The sequence below is a fragment of the Palaemon carinicauda genome, chromosome 2 (genome assembly GCF_036898095.1).
Source record: "Palaemon carinicauda isolate YSFRI2023 chromosome 2, ASM3689809v2, whole genome shotgun sequence".
Classification (NCBI taxonomy): Eukaryota; Metazoa; Arthropoda; class Malacostraca; order Decapoda; family Palaemonidae; genus Palaemon; species Palaemon carinicauda.
In genome coordinates, this window is record NC_090726.1 from 8,913,608 (window position 1) to 8,929,773 (window position 16,166).

Consider the following 16,166-nt stretch of genomic DNA (forward strand, 5'->3'; position numbering starts at 1 on the left):
ATTATTGTTTGAAATATGTTGTTCGTCATTCTACAGAATTGCTCACAATAATGTGGCTTATAATATCTGACCTGATTAGTTTCTCAATCTGAAGAAACCTCTTGGGAGACTAGATGTATGTAGCCTTGTCTATAACATGTAATAGATTATTACAAGTACTATATCAAAATCAAGATCCTAACTAACATTTGTTCTATATATAGAACCATATAAACAGCAAAAACAGTAATAACTTTGAATTCATAAATTTTTATTGTAAGACTATGCTCTGCTTAACTTTCCTTTTCCATCCATTGTGACATCCTCTTTTCAAGACTCATGGGAGAGGGGTTCATGCTGCAGTATCGTATCCAGTTTTTGTTCTCAAATATATATATATATACATATATATATATATATATATATATATATATATATATATATATATATATATATATATATATATATGTATGTGTGTGTGTGTTTACAAAGTGAAATAGAAGATTCAGTACAAAGTGGCAACTCAAGAACAATGGTTGTTCAGTACAAAAATAAAAAAGTAACTGTACTAGGGCTTTCATTCACTTCACTGAAATAACTTGTAACGAGTTTGTGAAACATTGCCAAGTAAAACATGATGCATACGATTGCATTGCGTTAAGTTGAACTTTTTTCACCCAAAAAAAGATTAAGGGAATCATACAACACACCACACAATCCACCTATGTAATATGATATAATTTAAGAGTGCTTACTTTGGCAATGAAGGGATATTATGATCCAGGCTAGGCTACCAACTTGTCTTCTGCCTCATACCCTAGTTGTCTTTTAGAGTGACAAGGACTGTAGCATAGAAGGGTTTAGTGACAGAAAAGTCTAAACTAAACATAATTTGTGGTTCTGTGATAAGATGTTTGATCTGTAATGTGTAACAAAGTTTTAGAACCCTACTGAAAGAAACTTGGAAAAGCTCTGTATACTCAAATAGGGGAGTTAGCTTAAGGAGATGAGTAGGACCAGAGTTACCATTTTAAGAGAAGATTCACTGGATTCAGAACTAGGAGATAGGTATGACCAAAGTTACTATTTTAAGAGAAGATTCACGGGATTCAGAACTAGGAGCTGGGTAGGACCAGAGTTACCATTTTAAGAGAAGATTCACTGGATTCAGAACTAGGAGATAGGTAGGAACAAAGTTACTATTTTAAGAGAAGATTCACTGGATTCAGAACTAGGAGATGGATAGGACCAGAGTTACCAATTTAAGAGAAGATTCGCTGGATTCAGAACTAGGAGATGGGTAGGACCAGAGTTACCAATTTAAGAGATTCACTGGATTCACAACTAGATGGGTAGGACCAGAGATACCAATTTAAGAGAAGATTCACTGGATTCACAACTAGATGGGTAGGACCAGAGATACCAATTTAAGAGAAGATTCACTGGATTCAGAACCAGATGGGTAGACCCAGAGTTACCATTCTAAGAGATGATTCACTGGATTCAGAACCAGGTGGGTAGACCCAGAGTTACCATTCTAAGAGATGATTCACTGGATTCAGAACTTTAACAAAGAAAGCTAGCAATGACAATTATTTTAAGTTGGGCAATTATTTGAAGTTTCTAAAGGTTGAGACTTGCCATTATCAACTTCATCCCCACTACAGTCGCCTAGCCTTGTCATCTCTGGCTTTTCCCCTGAACTAACGCTAAGTTCCCTTTAGCTTTGGTCAGGTGTCATTACAACATGCTATCACATGAGAGGTACAGTGAGGGAAAAAGTCTGTTCACAACAATTTAAATCATAGTATTGGTCCTATGTACACCCAGCAAATACGAATAATGACCTTCCAGAAAAATTCCTGTGCACACACCACATAATAATTGCTTAGAAAACCTACGGAAGACATCTTAATGCACAGTAATAAGCAAACAATCTGAAGGGAGTCTTGCCAGTAGCCAGAGACTGAAGAGGCAAAGAATGGCCATTCAATTACTAAGTGCATGTGTTTATTGAAGGGATAAAATGTAAAATTTTAAATTTTACAGGTAAAGGTCAATTAAACCAAGTTTCTGGAGAAGCAGTATGAACATCAAGGAGGTTCATGGAAAGTTACAAAAATATATGACGGTACTGTCAACTACTGATACTGTTTTGACTGGGGTATGAATCTTCAGAAGTACAAAAACTAAACCCAAGGCTCAGTACACACAGAGGAGGAGGAATATTTCAATCCACACTTGACTACTGTGGTTGGTATTCTCTCACTCAGTCCAAAGTACTCGCAATTATTTTAATCTCAGCTTTGGTCTTGCAACTAAAGAAGGAATATTCTAATCGTCACTATATGTGCTGTGGGAATTACCTTCCCGAGAGAAGAATTTACATCTACTGTACGTGGGTCTGAGAGACTGATAATGTAAGTAACAGATAATGAAATTTACTTTTGAGAGACAATGGTCATCTTTGGGCTTTACAGGTTTATTACCTCAGTACTTTGAAGGGACACATGGCTGTGGTTAGAATTGTATGTCAACCTCCACTATGTTCAGTATTATGCTTGTGCCAACAGGCGTTATGGTTGATGTTTGGAAGACCCTGCAGACTTTTTCTTCCCCACAGGAGCTTCATCATTGTCAGTCACCCAAACTTTAACACCTAGTGGTGATTTATTATGTCAGTTTGGGTGGCAAAGGTTAGAAATAACAATGCTCCTCCACCAGGTCTTCCTCCTCTTCATCTTAAAACATTAATCAAGAAAGCTAATAATTTCTGGGGGAAAACCTCTCACAAGAAGTCCTCCTTTGAGAGAAGGTAATGGAACTCACCCAGTGACCAGTACCTTCTGAGATAGTCTACCACAGAGTGAACCTGAAGCAACAGCTGCTGGAGTCCTCCCAGAACTGAGCCTGGCAGAACAGGTGAGAATGGATTGTGAATGCCCACACTGCCATTCTTGTAAGGACAGTAAAAGACTGCTACAACTAAGTGCCAGAGGGAAAGTTTGGCATTGTTTGACAAATAGTGTTTACTCTTACATGCAGGAAGAAGCATAATCCCAGGCTTGAACATAAGACCACCTCCTACACTGAGTCACTGGGTTGGGTGCGAAACCAAAACTTCGTCAAAGTTAAGAGTAAAGTATTGTACGCAGGACCAACTCAGTCTCTTGGTCAACACTGACTTTGGAAGAAATAAGAAAAAATCCAGATTGACAAAGCTAAAGAAAAGAGCCAATGAGGTCCTTTGGCATCAATGGAGGAGTATGTAGTCCTCTCCCATTACTCAAATCTTGACCAACATTCATCCCTAAGAAAAATTTCATAAATTTGATTGAATCATAGAAATTTTGTCCCGAGGCCAACCACCAGGAAAATATCATGTAGATCTACAGACTACAGACATAAATCTACACTTAACTTTTCCAAGACCAAACAAGATGGAAAATGTCCAGCAACTATATATCTATTGCTAATGTGGTAAAATCTGACTCGCCTTGATCATACAGACTGGAGAATCTCCAGATCCTACTCTCATTATCCTATCACCTTTTTACTAATTCAAGACATTCTAGGTTATGCACAGCTGGTTACTCAAATTTTACATTAATGTATTCATGAGTTAGGAAAACATAATTCGCTTTTATATTTATTAGAAAACTTTCAAAAAAATATTTTACAGCATACACACATCTATGAGACATAATTCAGCCTAACATTGTTTTTTCAATTCATGTATCACCAGCCACAGATCATCCAGTGACTGTGTTAAAATTAAACAGTATTCAGTCACTCACAAATTCCTTACAGGTAAAGATACACAATAGTTGTACAGTAGTTAAGAAGAAATAACTTAACTGACACAGGTAATAAGAGCAAACAATTTAACCGAATTAAAAAATCTTAAGGAAATGTACTGAACCCCTATACAGTACTTGGCTGCTTTACAGTTAATAAGTCTGCATTTTCCATACTTTATAATTGGCACACTGCCTTGTATCAAACCCAGTTTACAACATTTCATTTATAATTCTAAATCATTCATTCATTCATACATGGATTAGCATAAAATTTACATGCATTGTATGAAACCGGATGGACGCAATAGCTGTTAAAACAATACAATAACTCCACTAAAAATGGCATAATGACGAAGCACAGCGGCACTGGACTATGAGTTTGTAATATTTCAGTACAAGACATCTAACATACCAAAAATCTTTATAAAAGCCTTACCTAAATGATAATCGGCATTTGTTAAATTGATATTTAACTGGACGGATTTCGATAAAAATATTTGTAAACTACATACATTCTAAAGGACGGATCGGATGAAACACATGTGCAGAGTATATTTAAAAAAAAAAAAAAATATCCAAATTCCCAGTTCAAAGGAATGAAGTATAAATTTTAAAATTACAATATAACAATAAACCATCAAGAAAAATGTTAATGCATATGAAATTTTAACTTATTAAGACCTTTTTCAGAGAAATTCCTCTGAACAATAATATTAATACTATAGTAATACAGTAACAGGAGTATAACCATAAAATACAAAACTATGAAAATTTCATAAACAGATGGATTTTTCTTTAAAATTCAAACTTATTGAATCTAAACCCTTTCCAAAGGGATTTTTTCCCAAAATATAATATACATGTTACACATGACAGCAACTACATTATTGAGTTACTGAAATTATCAGAATTGGGGAAAGAACAAATGTACTAAAGAATAAATGCTAAACATTCCAAATTATGATAATTCAAATATTCATACAAAATTCAAGACAAAATATTTTAAAAACTTCATACTCAAAGTAAATGCTTACATTTCAGGAGCATCTCTCATTCAATAATGTAACTAGTTTCTGATAACTATACAATAAAAAAAAATCAATAAAACATTGCCACCATTTGTGCTCCAAGGTACAGAAATTTGAGGGTTGTATGATCAAGTTATTAATCATAACATCACCTTTTCTTAATTACAGTATACCATTAACATTTGTTAACACACAGCCTAAACCATGGTATAAGTTTAAGTAGAGCACTTGTTATCGATGTATTCAATTTCAATACAAACATTCATTTTCTTCATGACTACAAAAAATCTGCGTAACTATAATTTGCTTGTCTCTAATAAGTCTTTGGCTTGACAAGAAACTTTCAGCTACACAAGGCAAAACTCTGTGACTGTCATACATAACCTAACAGAGCTAACCTATTCTGCAAAACCTAAAACTTCCTGGGGAAAAATGAGTGCTAATACTCTGGAATACGTAAACTATTGCAGAGACGGAAAAGAGAATCATGAGGTGAGGCATGTTCAGTGAAGGTGCCGAGCTGTAAATTGGACAGTAGGGACATTGGTATGAACCGCAGACTTCACAGATATCAAGTGTGTTAACAGTTGAGTTCATCATCACCATTTGGAAACGTTCTGAAATTATGGAAAAAAAATGAATTTTATAGCTAACAATTATGAAAAACAAATTTTATAACTAAAAGTTGAAATCTATAAAAAGACCACTTTTTATTTGGTTTACATCACCTGCCATGGAGAAAAAGAAAAAGTGCCATTCAAAACTTATGCAGGGATTGATTCCAAGGTCGACTCCCCACAGAAATCAGAAATTGTATACAGTATAGTTTTTAAATAAACTTCATATACTGTTCTCTAGTAGGGTGTCCAATATCATCTTAAAAACTTTCATTTACATACAATAAAAAATTTAAATCCACAGTGGATTACTTTTATAATACTCTAATATCTAAACAAATAAAAACACTATTTGTTTTTTTCTGTACTGTATACTGTATTCTGTACGGTGTTACTGTATGGACATGAGTCATGGTATGACAATGAAATAATTTCCAACAGATTTTGTAGATTTGAGAACAAAGCCTTCAGGACAGAATTAGAAATGAAACTATAAGAGAGATAACTCAAGTCCCATATGTAGATGAGATCATGGGGTACATGGATATGGTTTGGGCATGCTCTTCACACTCCCTGAAAGAAATTAGTTAACCAAACTTTCAATTGGGCTCCATGAGGTACTAGAAGAGTTGGAAGACCAAGGGCTACATGGCTGAGGACTATATATAAATGAAGACCAAGGCCTACATGGCTGAAGACTATGAAGTAGATGATGATGAATGGAGAAGTATTGATTTAAAAGCTCAAGATAGAAATGACAGGCAAAATCTAACCGAGGCCCTTTCTATACAATAGGCATAGGAGGAGATGATGATGATGATACTGATTTGTAATAAGATTACATGAAAAAATAAAGGCATTCATTATTAATGTAACCATCATACCTAACTACATTACGCTACATTGAATACTTTACTGGACACACCAGTAGCAATAATTTTATCTTCCTTCATTCAAGACTTAAACATTTATTTCATTTACATATAACCTGAAATAGATAACTAAATACTGAACAGAATAATTTTAATACAAAAGTTCATATATAAATGAATTTTTCACTTGCATGTACACACTGTACTAAAGCTCACGACAATCCAACTTTTCTTTTTTTAAACTTCATCTGATGTTGATAATGACTGAAAAAAAATAATGATGATTTCTGTATAACACTGATGTGGTGAGGCATATCATAACTTGAACCATCTAGATATGACATCATTAAGATTGTTTACAAAGGGAGAACCAGTATACAACTGCAGACATTAATGCATTTAAAGAGGATCAAAGATGAGAGCTAAGTTAAATATCTCGTGTATCAAAGAATAAAGGTACTACAGTAACAGATTTTATTTTCTGTCCAAAATATGTAAAAAAATTTACGTATTTTTTCTTGTCCTCATCAAACAAGTGTATATTATTGTTCATAACACTTAAAGATCAAACCCTTCAACATATGCACCTATCTAAGTGTCAAAATAGATTCTTTTACCTTCTATTTTGCATCATCTTCATCCAGAGGTATCAGCAGATAAGGATTTTTTGAGGTACAAAATATGTTACCTTTTTTCTTTTACTTTTCATCTGTTCCCTCATATCTCTTAATATAACAGTTACAACTTTCTTAAAACTTCGATTCAATTTCATTTTCTCACTAAAATGTAAATTCTTTATGCCTGCCCTGAGAATTTAGATATGTAACTGACAGATATGGTTACATTATTGTACAATAATTACTCTGATAGAAAAGTTACAATGAAACCCAATGAGGTTTCAAAGACAAGGTTTAGTGACAAGTTGAGAAAAATGAGCAACAATTAGTCAGGAAAATAGGCAATACAAAAAAAAAAAAAAGTAGGCTAAAAAATCAGTAGAAAGACCTAGAAAATCACACTTATAATAGAAGAATAAGGAAGGCATACTTATGAAAATTGGTCCCTTTTTCCAAAAAGGACATATGGCTGGGCTAATTGACTGCATTTTGAAATAGAAAGATATCTTCTCTGCATAACTGGATACCACTTACCTGGCTGATACTGTTCATATATCGTTGCCATCCTAACTTTAGTCAAGTTTGCCACAGGGTACCAACGCCTCATCTGATACTTGAAGCACCAAGACTCATTGGATGGAATCTGTATATAAGATGGGAAAAATTATGGATTTGTGTAACTAAATATGGATCTCACTGAAATACAGATTTATTCTAGCAAAAAATTTACAAATTCTAAAAAAAAATATTTCTTTAACAATCACCTCCCAGAAAGAATTTCAAATTGAAAAAAAAAATAGAAATAATTTGTTTTTCCAGAATAGGTAATTTAATTTCTAATATAAAGCACCAAATTTTTTTAGACAAATCTACAACATATTTGCCTATCCACAAACTCAATGAAGTCTTTGGTCCAAAAGAGTGATAACATGATTTTTAAACTTAAAAAATATTATATCCATACATCTGAGTAAAAAATACTAACTTGAAGTGTACTGAAATTCTAAGATTTATGGTTAAAATAGATGTAATTACTCTCTTCTTTGCTATTTTCTAGTACATTTATTCTAGGCTCTTTTTTTATTTTGTCTATGCATACAGCCTATGGACTAAAAATGGGACTAGTAACAAAGAGAACACAAATAAAATCTTTATAGGGAGACATCAGATTTTACAAGGATTATTCACAGTCGGAATTATATATAACTCTCACTACAATGCCTAGAAATGACTAGATTGAAAGGACCACATAGACAAAGTTGAAGCACAAAATGAAATTCAACTAAACCAGTACTTCCAGGACTAAATTTTGAAAATAAAGGAATTATGCTCCTGAACTTACATAATCAAAGAACCAAACAGTCTTCCTTGCAAATGTGTCTCCATGGCCACCGATAACATCTCTGATGGACGGGAAGCTACCACTCTTTCGAGCGTCATGAATACTTCTTTCTAGATCCAGCTGAAAAGCTACATATCCGGTTGGGACTTCAACTTCAATCACTGTGGCTGAGCTTTGTGCAGATTCTTCTAAATTAACCCATCTGTCAGGATAAAAGCATTTAGCAGTTGCAATAATTATCTAGAATAATAGCTGAAATACATGCAATATATTTGATGATACTGTGCATGTTAAGATGAAAGAATTTATTACAGCTTAAACTTTTCAATTTATCTAATATCTCTGTTAACCAAACTAGATACATTACGGTCATTTCATTGTACAAGGATGTTAATTCCCTTTTTCAATTTAGAATTTTTCTAATTCTTCAACTGTATTTCAGACAAGTTTAGTTTTCTACAACAGAAAACATTATAGAGGAAAGCAGAGGTATTCCCACCTTGCACATATGTTAACAACACACATAGACTTGTTGCCGAATTTGGAATATCTTTCCTCGACCATCAAGTCAAATGCTTCTACTGGAGGCTGTTTCTTCAAGTCGGTCCAATCTATACCATAGGCAACATCAAGCTGCAGGATTGCCTGACCAGCTCCATTTGCTACCACATTGACCAACCCCCAAACATTTGTTATCTGCAACCAACATGTGAAAAGAAAATAATAATACAATTCTGACTTGTTAAAAATGGCTTTGATATAAGTTCTTATGGCAGACATTACTTTATTGTCAATATTTTACAGATAAAATATATTTCTAATAAGAGATACTTTACTGAAAATGTTAATATGGCAAACTTGTTTTATTTCTAATAGAAAATCGAAAGAACCTGGACACAAGTGGGAAGACACTAAAGGGAAAGAATGAAATGTAAAAAGGGGAAAGCAGCATGCGAGGCCGTAGGCATAAAAATGCTGCCCAGAAACTTCGAAAGATATATAACTATGATAATCATAATTGTAAAATCAGTGGTCAGGTTAAACCATTTTATAATAACAATAAAGGATCAATGAAAGGATGCACAAAGTGGATCACATAAAAAATATCTGCTTTAAAAGCAACAAAGGTAAATGATAGTTGAGTAACTTATAATGCAACTGCAATGTCAACAGGTATTGTGTGTAAATATTAAGCTAGTGTAAAAGCCAATATACCAAGAACTTCATCCATAATTAAGCAAGTAATAATCATTATTCTAGTCCCAATAATTATCGGCCGAATAAACAAAACAAAATTATCATCATAGATCTCACCGGAATAATATTAATTTCTGAAATACTTGAATTTGAAATGACAACAGAACTTGAAGATCGGCCAGTCTCTCCAGTAACCTCCACAGTCACTTTCATGTCCGTAATATCACGCAGACGAGCTCTATAAGAGTACTCGGTCAAGGCTTGCATGGCGACAATTGTATCCTATAGGAATGAGAAACGGGATACAAGTTATCAATTCAATTATGTAATTTTCCATTACAAAGTACAGTACAAATAATATATAGTGTAGTTTCAATTAAAACAAAAAATGGCATACTTCCCATTCTTTACTAATGGGAACCAGAAAAAGTATGAGTCATCCAATTGTTGTACTTTGTTTTCCAAAATGATCTATCTCATGTCTAACAGACAACTTTTAATCTTCACATTTATAATACTAAGTAGAAAGCTACTTACAACAGTTGAGATGAAACCTCCATCATGCATTCGCATGGCATTTAACCATTCCACAATTCGTTCTTGAATTATATCAACACCATTACGAATAAGGTATACCATTAACCCGTATGAAGTTGCTTCTACTGCATGTGCATCCCACTTCTGTTCAAACTTGGGCTGTAGCAAGTTCCTCTGGTTATTCTCATATACACGTTTGTTAGTCTGAACCGATTCTCTTGACCAATATATGAGACCATCTGAAAAATTGTTCTTATTAAAACTTACATAATAGTTAAGCAATGTCATTCTACCACAAATTTATTCATTCTCATGTAGCTAATTTTATTCATAGAACAAAACCAAAGATTTATCGATCTATGGTTGTCTCACTTTAGTATCTCTTTACTGGTGGCTACGAAATAACCAGACTTATTTTACTTGTATCATCATCGAAGGCTTTTCACTCATCTTTCAAACGCAATAGGGAGAGCAGTACCGTCAGTGTAACTTGACCAGAGAAACAAAAACATCACTAGTCATTGTATCATCCCTTAGGAGCACCAACTTTCTATCCTGTTTCTACTTCATCTTACCACATCAAATATGTTTTAGCTCTCTTTATAGACCAATTGTTGGTTTGCTTTTCCATAGTTGCACCTCAACAATAAAAAGCCTCACCAGCCTTTGTGACAAGCCAACCGGCTCAAGTTCCATAAATCTTTAATAGTGTTTCCAAAATCGTTTTCAGATTTACTTGAAAAATACTGTTTACTTCCAAGTTTTCTTATTTGGGTTGCTTCTACAGTAACTAGCTACAAGCTGATAGATAAATTGATTGTATTCAAACTGATAGCTTCATTGTTTTAATTAGCCCAATTCTTTGCAGTTCTGACAATTACAACTGACAACATATTCCCCCCATTAAGATTCTGAAAATGTTAAATGGTGCATCCACAGAAAATTTTCAGCCTACAAAGATATTTCAAAAGCTAATTTTGGGAAATAATTATTATGCAGTCTAACATTGAAGTTGCAGACACATCTGTAAAAGAAAAAAGTCCTATTTACTCACTCTCTTCCCGTTTCAATCTGTCAAGTATATTAAAAGCTTCTTCTTTCTCTACCGAATCTGCTTCCGAAAGTGCATAAGCCACAATAGCAACCTCGTAAGGATCTTTGAGTGCTTGCAATTCTCTTTCTAAATACCTGTAAGAGATAAAGGTCTTTCACATATTTCCATAAATAAACATCAAGATACTGTACAACTAAATATTAAGAAATAAATATTAGGTGTCACTGAATGGCAATGGCTGTAATAACCAAAGAATTTTCTCATTTGTTAAGAGAGATTCCCATGGATAAGATTATACTAAAACCTTGAAATGAAATGATGCACAATGGTATGCAATGTATACTTTTCAAGCATTCATGTTTCAATTAAAAAATCTAGCAAGTATAAAATCTGTCGGTTTTAATCAAAGGATTTCCTAAAATTAATTTTCATTACTTATAGATTACTGGATATACAGTACATAAATTATCTTCAAAATACTGAATTTACTTTTTCAGAAACTATGAAAGGATTGCTTTTGGTACACATCTAGTATTTATCACTAATAGCAGTCATCAGCATTACCTACCTTACAGCTTTCGTTTTCGCATTGTTTGCGGCAGATCTCACATCGCCTTGCAGATTGTTTATGTTTCTCACTAAGGATATCACACACTGAGCTGTAAGACTAATGTTTTTTGCACCTCTCCACCTGAACCCATAAGACTGCAACCAAAAAGAAAAATTTTATTCAAGCAGGTAACTGCCTTTTAAACAAAAAAGGCTAAATCTCTTTTTGTAGTCTTATTACAGTATAGCATGTATGTAAGCCACGCATTTAGCATAACATTCTGAAAGAACCAAAATTTTACTTTATTTCATAATTTGTCAATGAAAGATATTTTTATAAAAAATTTCTAAGAGCTACCCCACCACCAGGAATCAATGAACCAGTTCTAAAGGACAGTTCCTCCTCAGTTATCCATAAAAGGTATAGTGAGATCTCTTGGGTCCCAATGGCATTGACTTTAATTCTACCTAATATACAAGCTCAGAAAATTTTAAGATGAAAATTCTATATTACCAAATATAAAGGCAAAATTATGACAAAGAAATCTTGGAACTTACTATTATAAATGAAATTTCAGGTGTTCAAGTCTCCTGCATCTTGGGGTGCAGTTTCATGACAGGAGGCACATGGCACCATGTTGGCCAGGAGGAACAATCATATACAGTAGGGTCCCGAATTATACGAGAATTTGGTCGATTAATGACCTCGTGTATATGGAAAATCGCGAATTTCGAAACACACAACTAACAGAAATAATTCCATTGCGGCCATGGCAACCAGCAATTTGCCTATTCAAATGTGTTTACTACCCATTTCCAATACTGTACTTTCTTTGTACTATACTGTATTTCTTTATAATATCAAATTGTTCTTGTAAATAAATAAAACATTTAATATACTTTAAAGTTCTAATAACTTGAAAAATGGTTAAAATTACAACCAGGATAGGTGTAAACACCATATATTTCCCGTTATAACACAACCCAAAATACAGACAAATTTTAATGTTTGTCATATCTATTGTATAATACAACTGGTGAATAGCAAAACCATCACTCTATAGACTAGCTTGTTGTATGATTGAAAATCCAGAATTATCAAAATAAAGGCGATTTTATATCATGCGTTTCCTAAACACGCTAAAAAGCACAATAGAAAACGACAACCAATGTTTTGTTTACGTTTATCTCTGATCACAACGAAGAAACAGACGCATTTATACATCTGTGTTTTTGAATTGACAGCAATTTTACCAAGTATAGATTATATGTTGAATTTGTTATTACCAATTGTGGGATCCGTGTGTACGATATGTTTTCCCGCGCATTTATAAAGATGTGCGGAGCCTGTTGCAGGCACTTGTAATCTGGGTATCTGATTAATAAACAATGAATCGTCATCGACTCTTCTTCCTCGACCCCAAGATGGCGCAGTGAGTAGGATACCTACGCCTGTGGAGCGTAGATCAGGATGGCACCACCTATTAGACCTCGTCTTGCAACGCCCTCCAGGAGGGCCATCGCAACTCCGTCACTTCGTCAGGCCCGCGACACCATTATGTCCCAGCAACGAGCTATCACTGCACTGCAAACCCAGGTGGCTAACCTGCCGGTAGCCGGAGTGCCACGGGTGTCCAATGCTTCAGCTCCTGAGAAGTGTGATGTGGAAATGTCTTCAGCGGCGTTCAGGACATGGAGGCGGTCTATGGAGTGCTGGATTCACCTGAACAGGTGGCCTAGTTTGGAGGCCGTCATGCACATCCGTCTTCTGTGTGTGCCAGCTCTACAGAGAGCTTTAGATGCAAAGTTCTCAACGGCCCAATGGTCATGTGTGAGCCCCAAGGAGGCATTAGATAGCGTTGAAAAGCTAGTACTACGGTCATCCAACCAAGCAGTGCTATGGAGCGAATTCTTTAATGATGTTCAGGCCACGGATGAGCCTATCAATGTGTATTTTCAAAGGTGTTCTCAGTTAGCTCTAGATTGCAAGTTCGAGTGCCCACAGTGTAATTCCGATCTGTCTGAATATATGCTATTGCGTAAAGTGATGGTAGGGTTGAATAATTTAGTGCTTAAAAGAGAAATTTTTCAAAGTTATCATAGGTATGATAGCGTAGACGCCCTCAGGGCACAGTGCATAGCATTTGAAGCTGCGGTTAGGGATGTAGGTGAGAGCGGGAAAATTTCCCGCCAAATTGCAAGTTATCCGCCAGTCGAGGCAGCCAATGTCACGGAGGAGGGGGAGTGTGCAGCCGCCACTATCCACCGTGCTGTGCATCGTACGCCGCCAACGAGGTGCGGCAACTGAGGCAGTTCGCACTCTGATAAGAATTCGTGTTTGGCCAAAGGTGTTACTTGTTATAATTGCCAGAAAGTGGGGCATTTGAAGAAATGCTGTAGGGGCAAACGTAAGGTCCTGCCAGAAGTATCTAGTGCTGTAGTGATTGCATCTACCGCCGTTGCGGGACAACCGTTATTAAATGTATCAGTGTCAGTGCCAGGGGGGAGGGAGTGTGTACCCACCACCGCCGTTGCCGATACGGGGGCCCAGGTTTGCGTCGCTGGCAGCGAGCTGTTGCAGCTGCTGCACCTCGACCCCGCAAAAGTTGAAAAGCAGCAGACGCTGAGAGATGTTGCAGGCATTCGTTTGAAGTGTTTAGGGGCAACTAAGTGTTGTGTATCATTAAATGGTCGATCCTCTATGCAGGAGATTTTCTTCGTGAATTCTGCAACAAATTTATACTTGTCATTGTCAATGTGTAAAGAGTTGGGTCTAGTCCCAGCTACGTTCCCCTATCATCTCGCCAGTGTTGCCACCGTCGATACAGTAGAGGAGGTGGATCTCTCACGTCCGACAGTGTTACCATTCCCCCCGCTGGAAGAAAACGTTCCCTTACTTCAAGATTGGCTACTCCAACGTTTTTCGGCGACAACCTTCAACACCTCCAAGTCACCCCTCCCAGTTATGGAGGGCCCACCCCACCGCATCCACCTCGTCACCGGGGCCATACCCTATGTTTGCCACACACCTGCAGCGGTCCCAAAGCACTGGGAAGATGAAGTCAAGGCTCAGCTGGAGGAGGACGTACGTAGGGGCATCATCCAGCCAGTACCACCGGGGGAGGCCACAGAGTGGTGCGCCAGAATGGTAGTAGTGGCCAAAAAGGATGGCCACCCGAGGAGGACAGTGGATTATCAGCGCTTAAATGCATGTTGCAAGAGGGAAATGCACCATACACCAGCACCCTTTGATATAGTATCTGGTGTACCTGTTCGAAGCTATAAGACTGTTGCAGATGCATTCTGGGGTTTCCACCAGGTGGAGTTGGATGAGGACAGCCGAAGACTGACAACTTTCATAACCCCATGGGGCAGGTACCAGTATCGTCGCACCCCGATGGGCCACTGTGCAGCTTCCGATGCCTACACTCGACGGTTTGATGACGCAATTATGGATATTCCTCGCAAGTACAAGTGTGTAGACGACACCCTTCTGCATGACATAAGTGTTGAGGGAGCCTTTTGGCACACCTTTGATTTTCTGGCTACCTGCGCGAAGAAAGGCATTACCCTAAAACCAGAAAAGTTCTCATTTTGCAGGAGAGAGGCTACCTTTGTTGGTTTTCACCTGGGGTGGGACTCGTATGAGCCTACAAGTGAAAGGTTGGCTGCCATAAGAGACTTTCCCATGCCAGCCCAACCATCAGTTACGGATATCAGATCCTGGTATGGTTTCGTCAACCAGCTGGCACCCTTTTTGGCCACCGCGCCCCTCATGGAGCCCTTCCGGGAACTACTGAAGAAATCTACAGGAAAGAAGGTATATTGGGACGAACAACTGCAACACAAGTTCCGACAGGCTCAAGATATTATTTGTCGGCTGGCAAAGGATGGACTACGGTATTACGACAAGACTAGGCCTACAGTAGTAATCACAGATTGGAGCAGGGAAGGTATAGGTTTCGTTGTCCTGCAACAGTACTGTGGTTGTACCTCCCTAGAGACCCCTTTTTGTTGCAAAGGGGGTTGGCGGCTGGCTCTGTGTGGGAGTCGTCACCTGTCTGCTGCCGAATCCGGATACGCAGCAGTGGAAGGAGAAGCTTTGGCAGTGGCCTGGTGTCTACGGAAAGCAAGATTGTTTCTGTTGGGATGCCCCTCCCTCATTATCGTAACAGACCACCGCCCACTAGTGAAGCTTTTGGGGGATAGGGCCCTCACAGATGTGGTGAACCCAAGGTTATTCCGCCTTAAAGAAAAGACTCTGCAATATAAGTTCACAATAAAGTACCTGCCAGGAAAGTGGAATTCAGCAGCCGATTTTCTATCTCGGTACCCCTCCCTAATGGCAGTCCCAGATAAGGAGGACACCATACAAGAAGAAGATATCTCCGCGGCGGTAGCAGCAGCAACAGTAGCTGTATTGAGCCAAGATGACGGTATTACAATGGACGAAGAGATGGTCATGGACGCAACAAATAATGATCCCGTATACCAGCTGTTGCTTGCAAGAGTCTGTGCTGGGGACTGGCCTAAGCAAAAATCCCAAGAACTAAAGTGTCTTCGACCCTTCTACA

General features: G+C 37.0%; 1 protein-coding gene across 1 annotated transcript in view; it reads right to left on the bottom strand.

Annotated features, from left to right (window-relative positions):
- Positions 1 to 3,615: 3,615 nt before the first annotated feature.
- LOC137623218 (CD109 antigen-like) overlaps positions 3,616 to 16,166 on the bottom strand; it is an 83,251-nt gene continuing 70,700 nt past the window's right edge. The window contains exons 24-31 of the mRNA XM_068353938.1: positions 11,612 to 11,748; positions 11,044 to 11,177; positions 9,990 to 10,228; positions 9,570 to 9,734; positions 8,755 to 8,951; positions 8,256 to 8,457; positions 7,448 to 7,556; positions 3,616 to 5,424 (exon numbers count right to left, since the gene is read on the bottom strand). Coding sequence (XP_068210039.1) covers positions 5,201 to 5,424; positions 7,448 to 7,556; positions 8,256 to 8,457; positions 8,755 to 8,951; positions 9,570 to 9,734; positions 9,990 to 10,228; positions 11,044 to 11,177; positions 11,612 to 11,748 — 1,407 coding nt within the window. The 3' untranslated portion in view covers positions 3,616 to 5,200. The remainder of the gene's footprint in view (positions 5,425 to 7,447; positions 7,557 to 8,255; positions 8,458 to 8,754; positions 8,952 to 9,569; positions 9,735 to 9,989; positions 10,229 to 11,043; positions 11,178 to 11,611; positions 11,749 to 16,166) is intronic.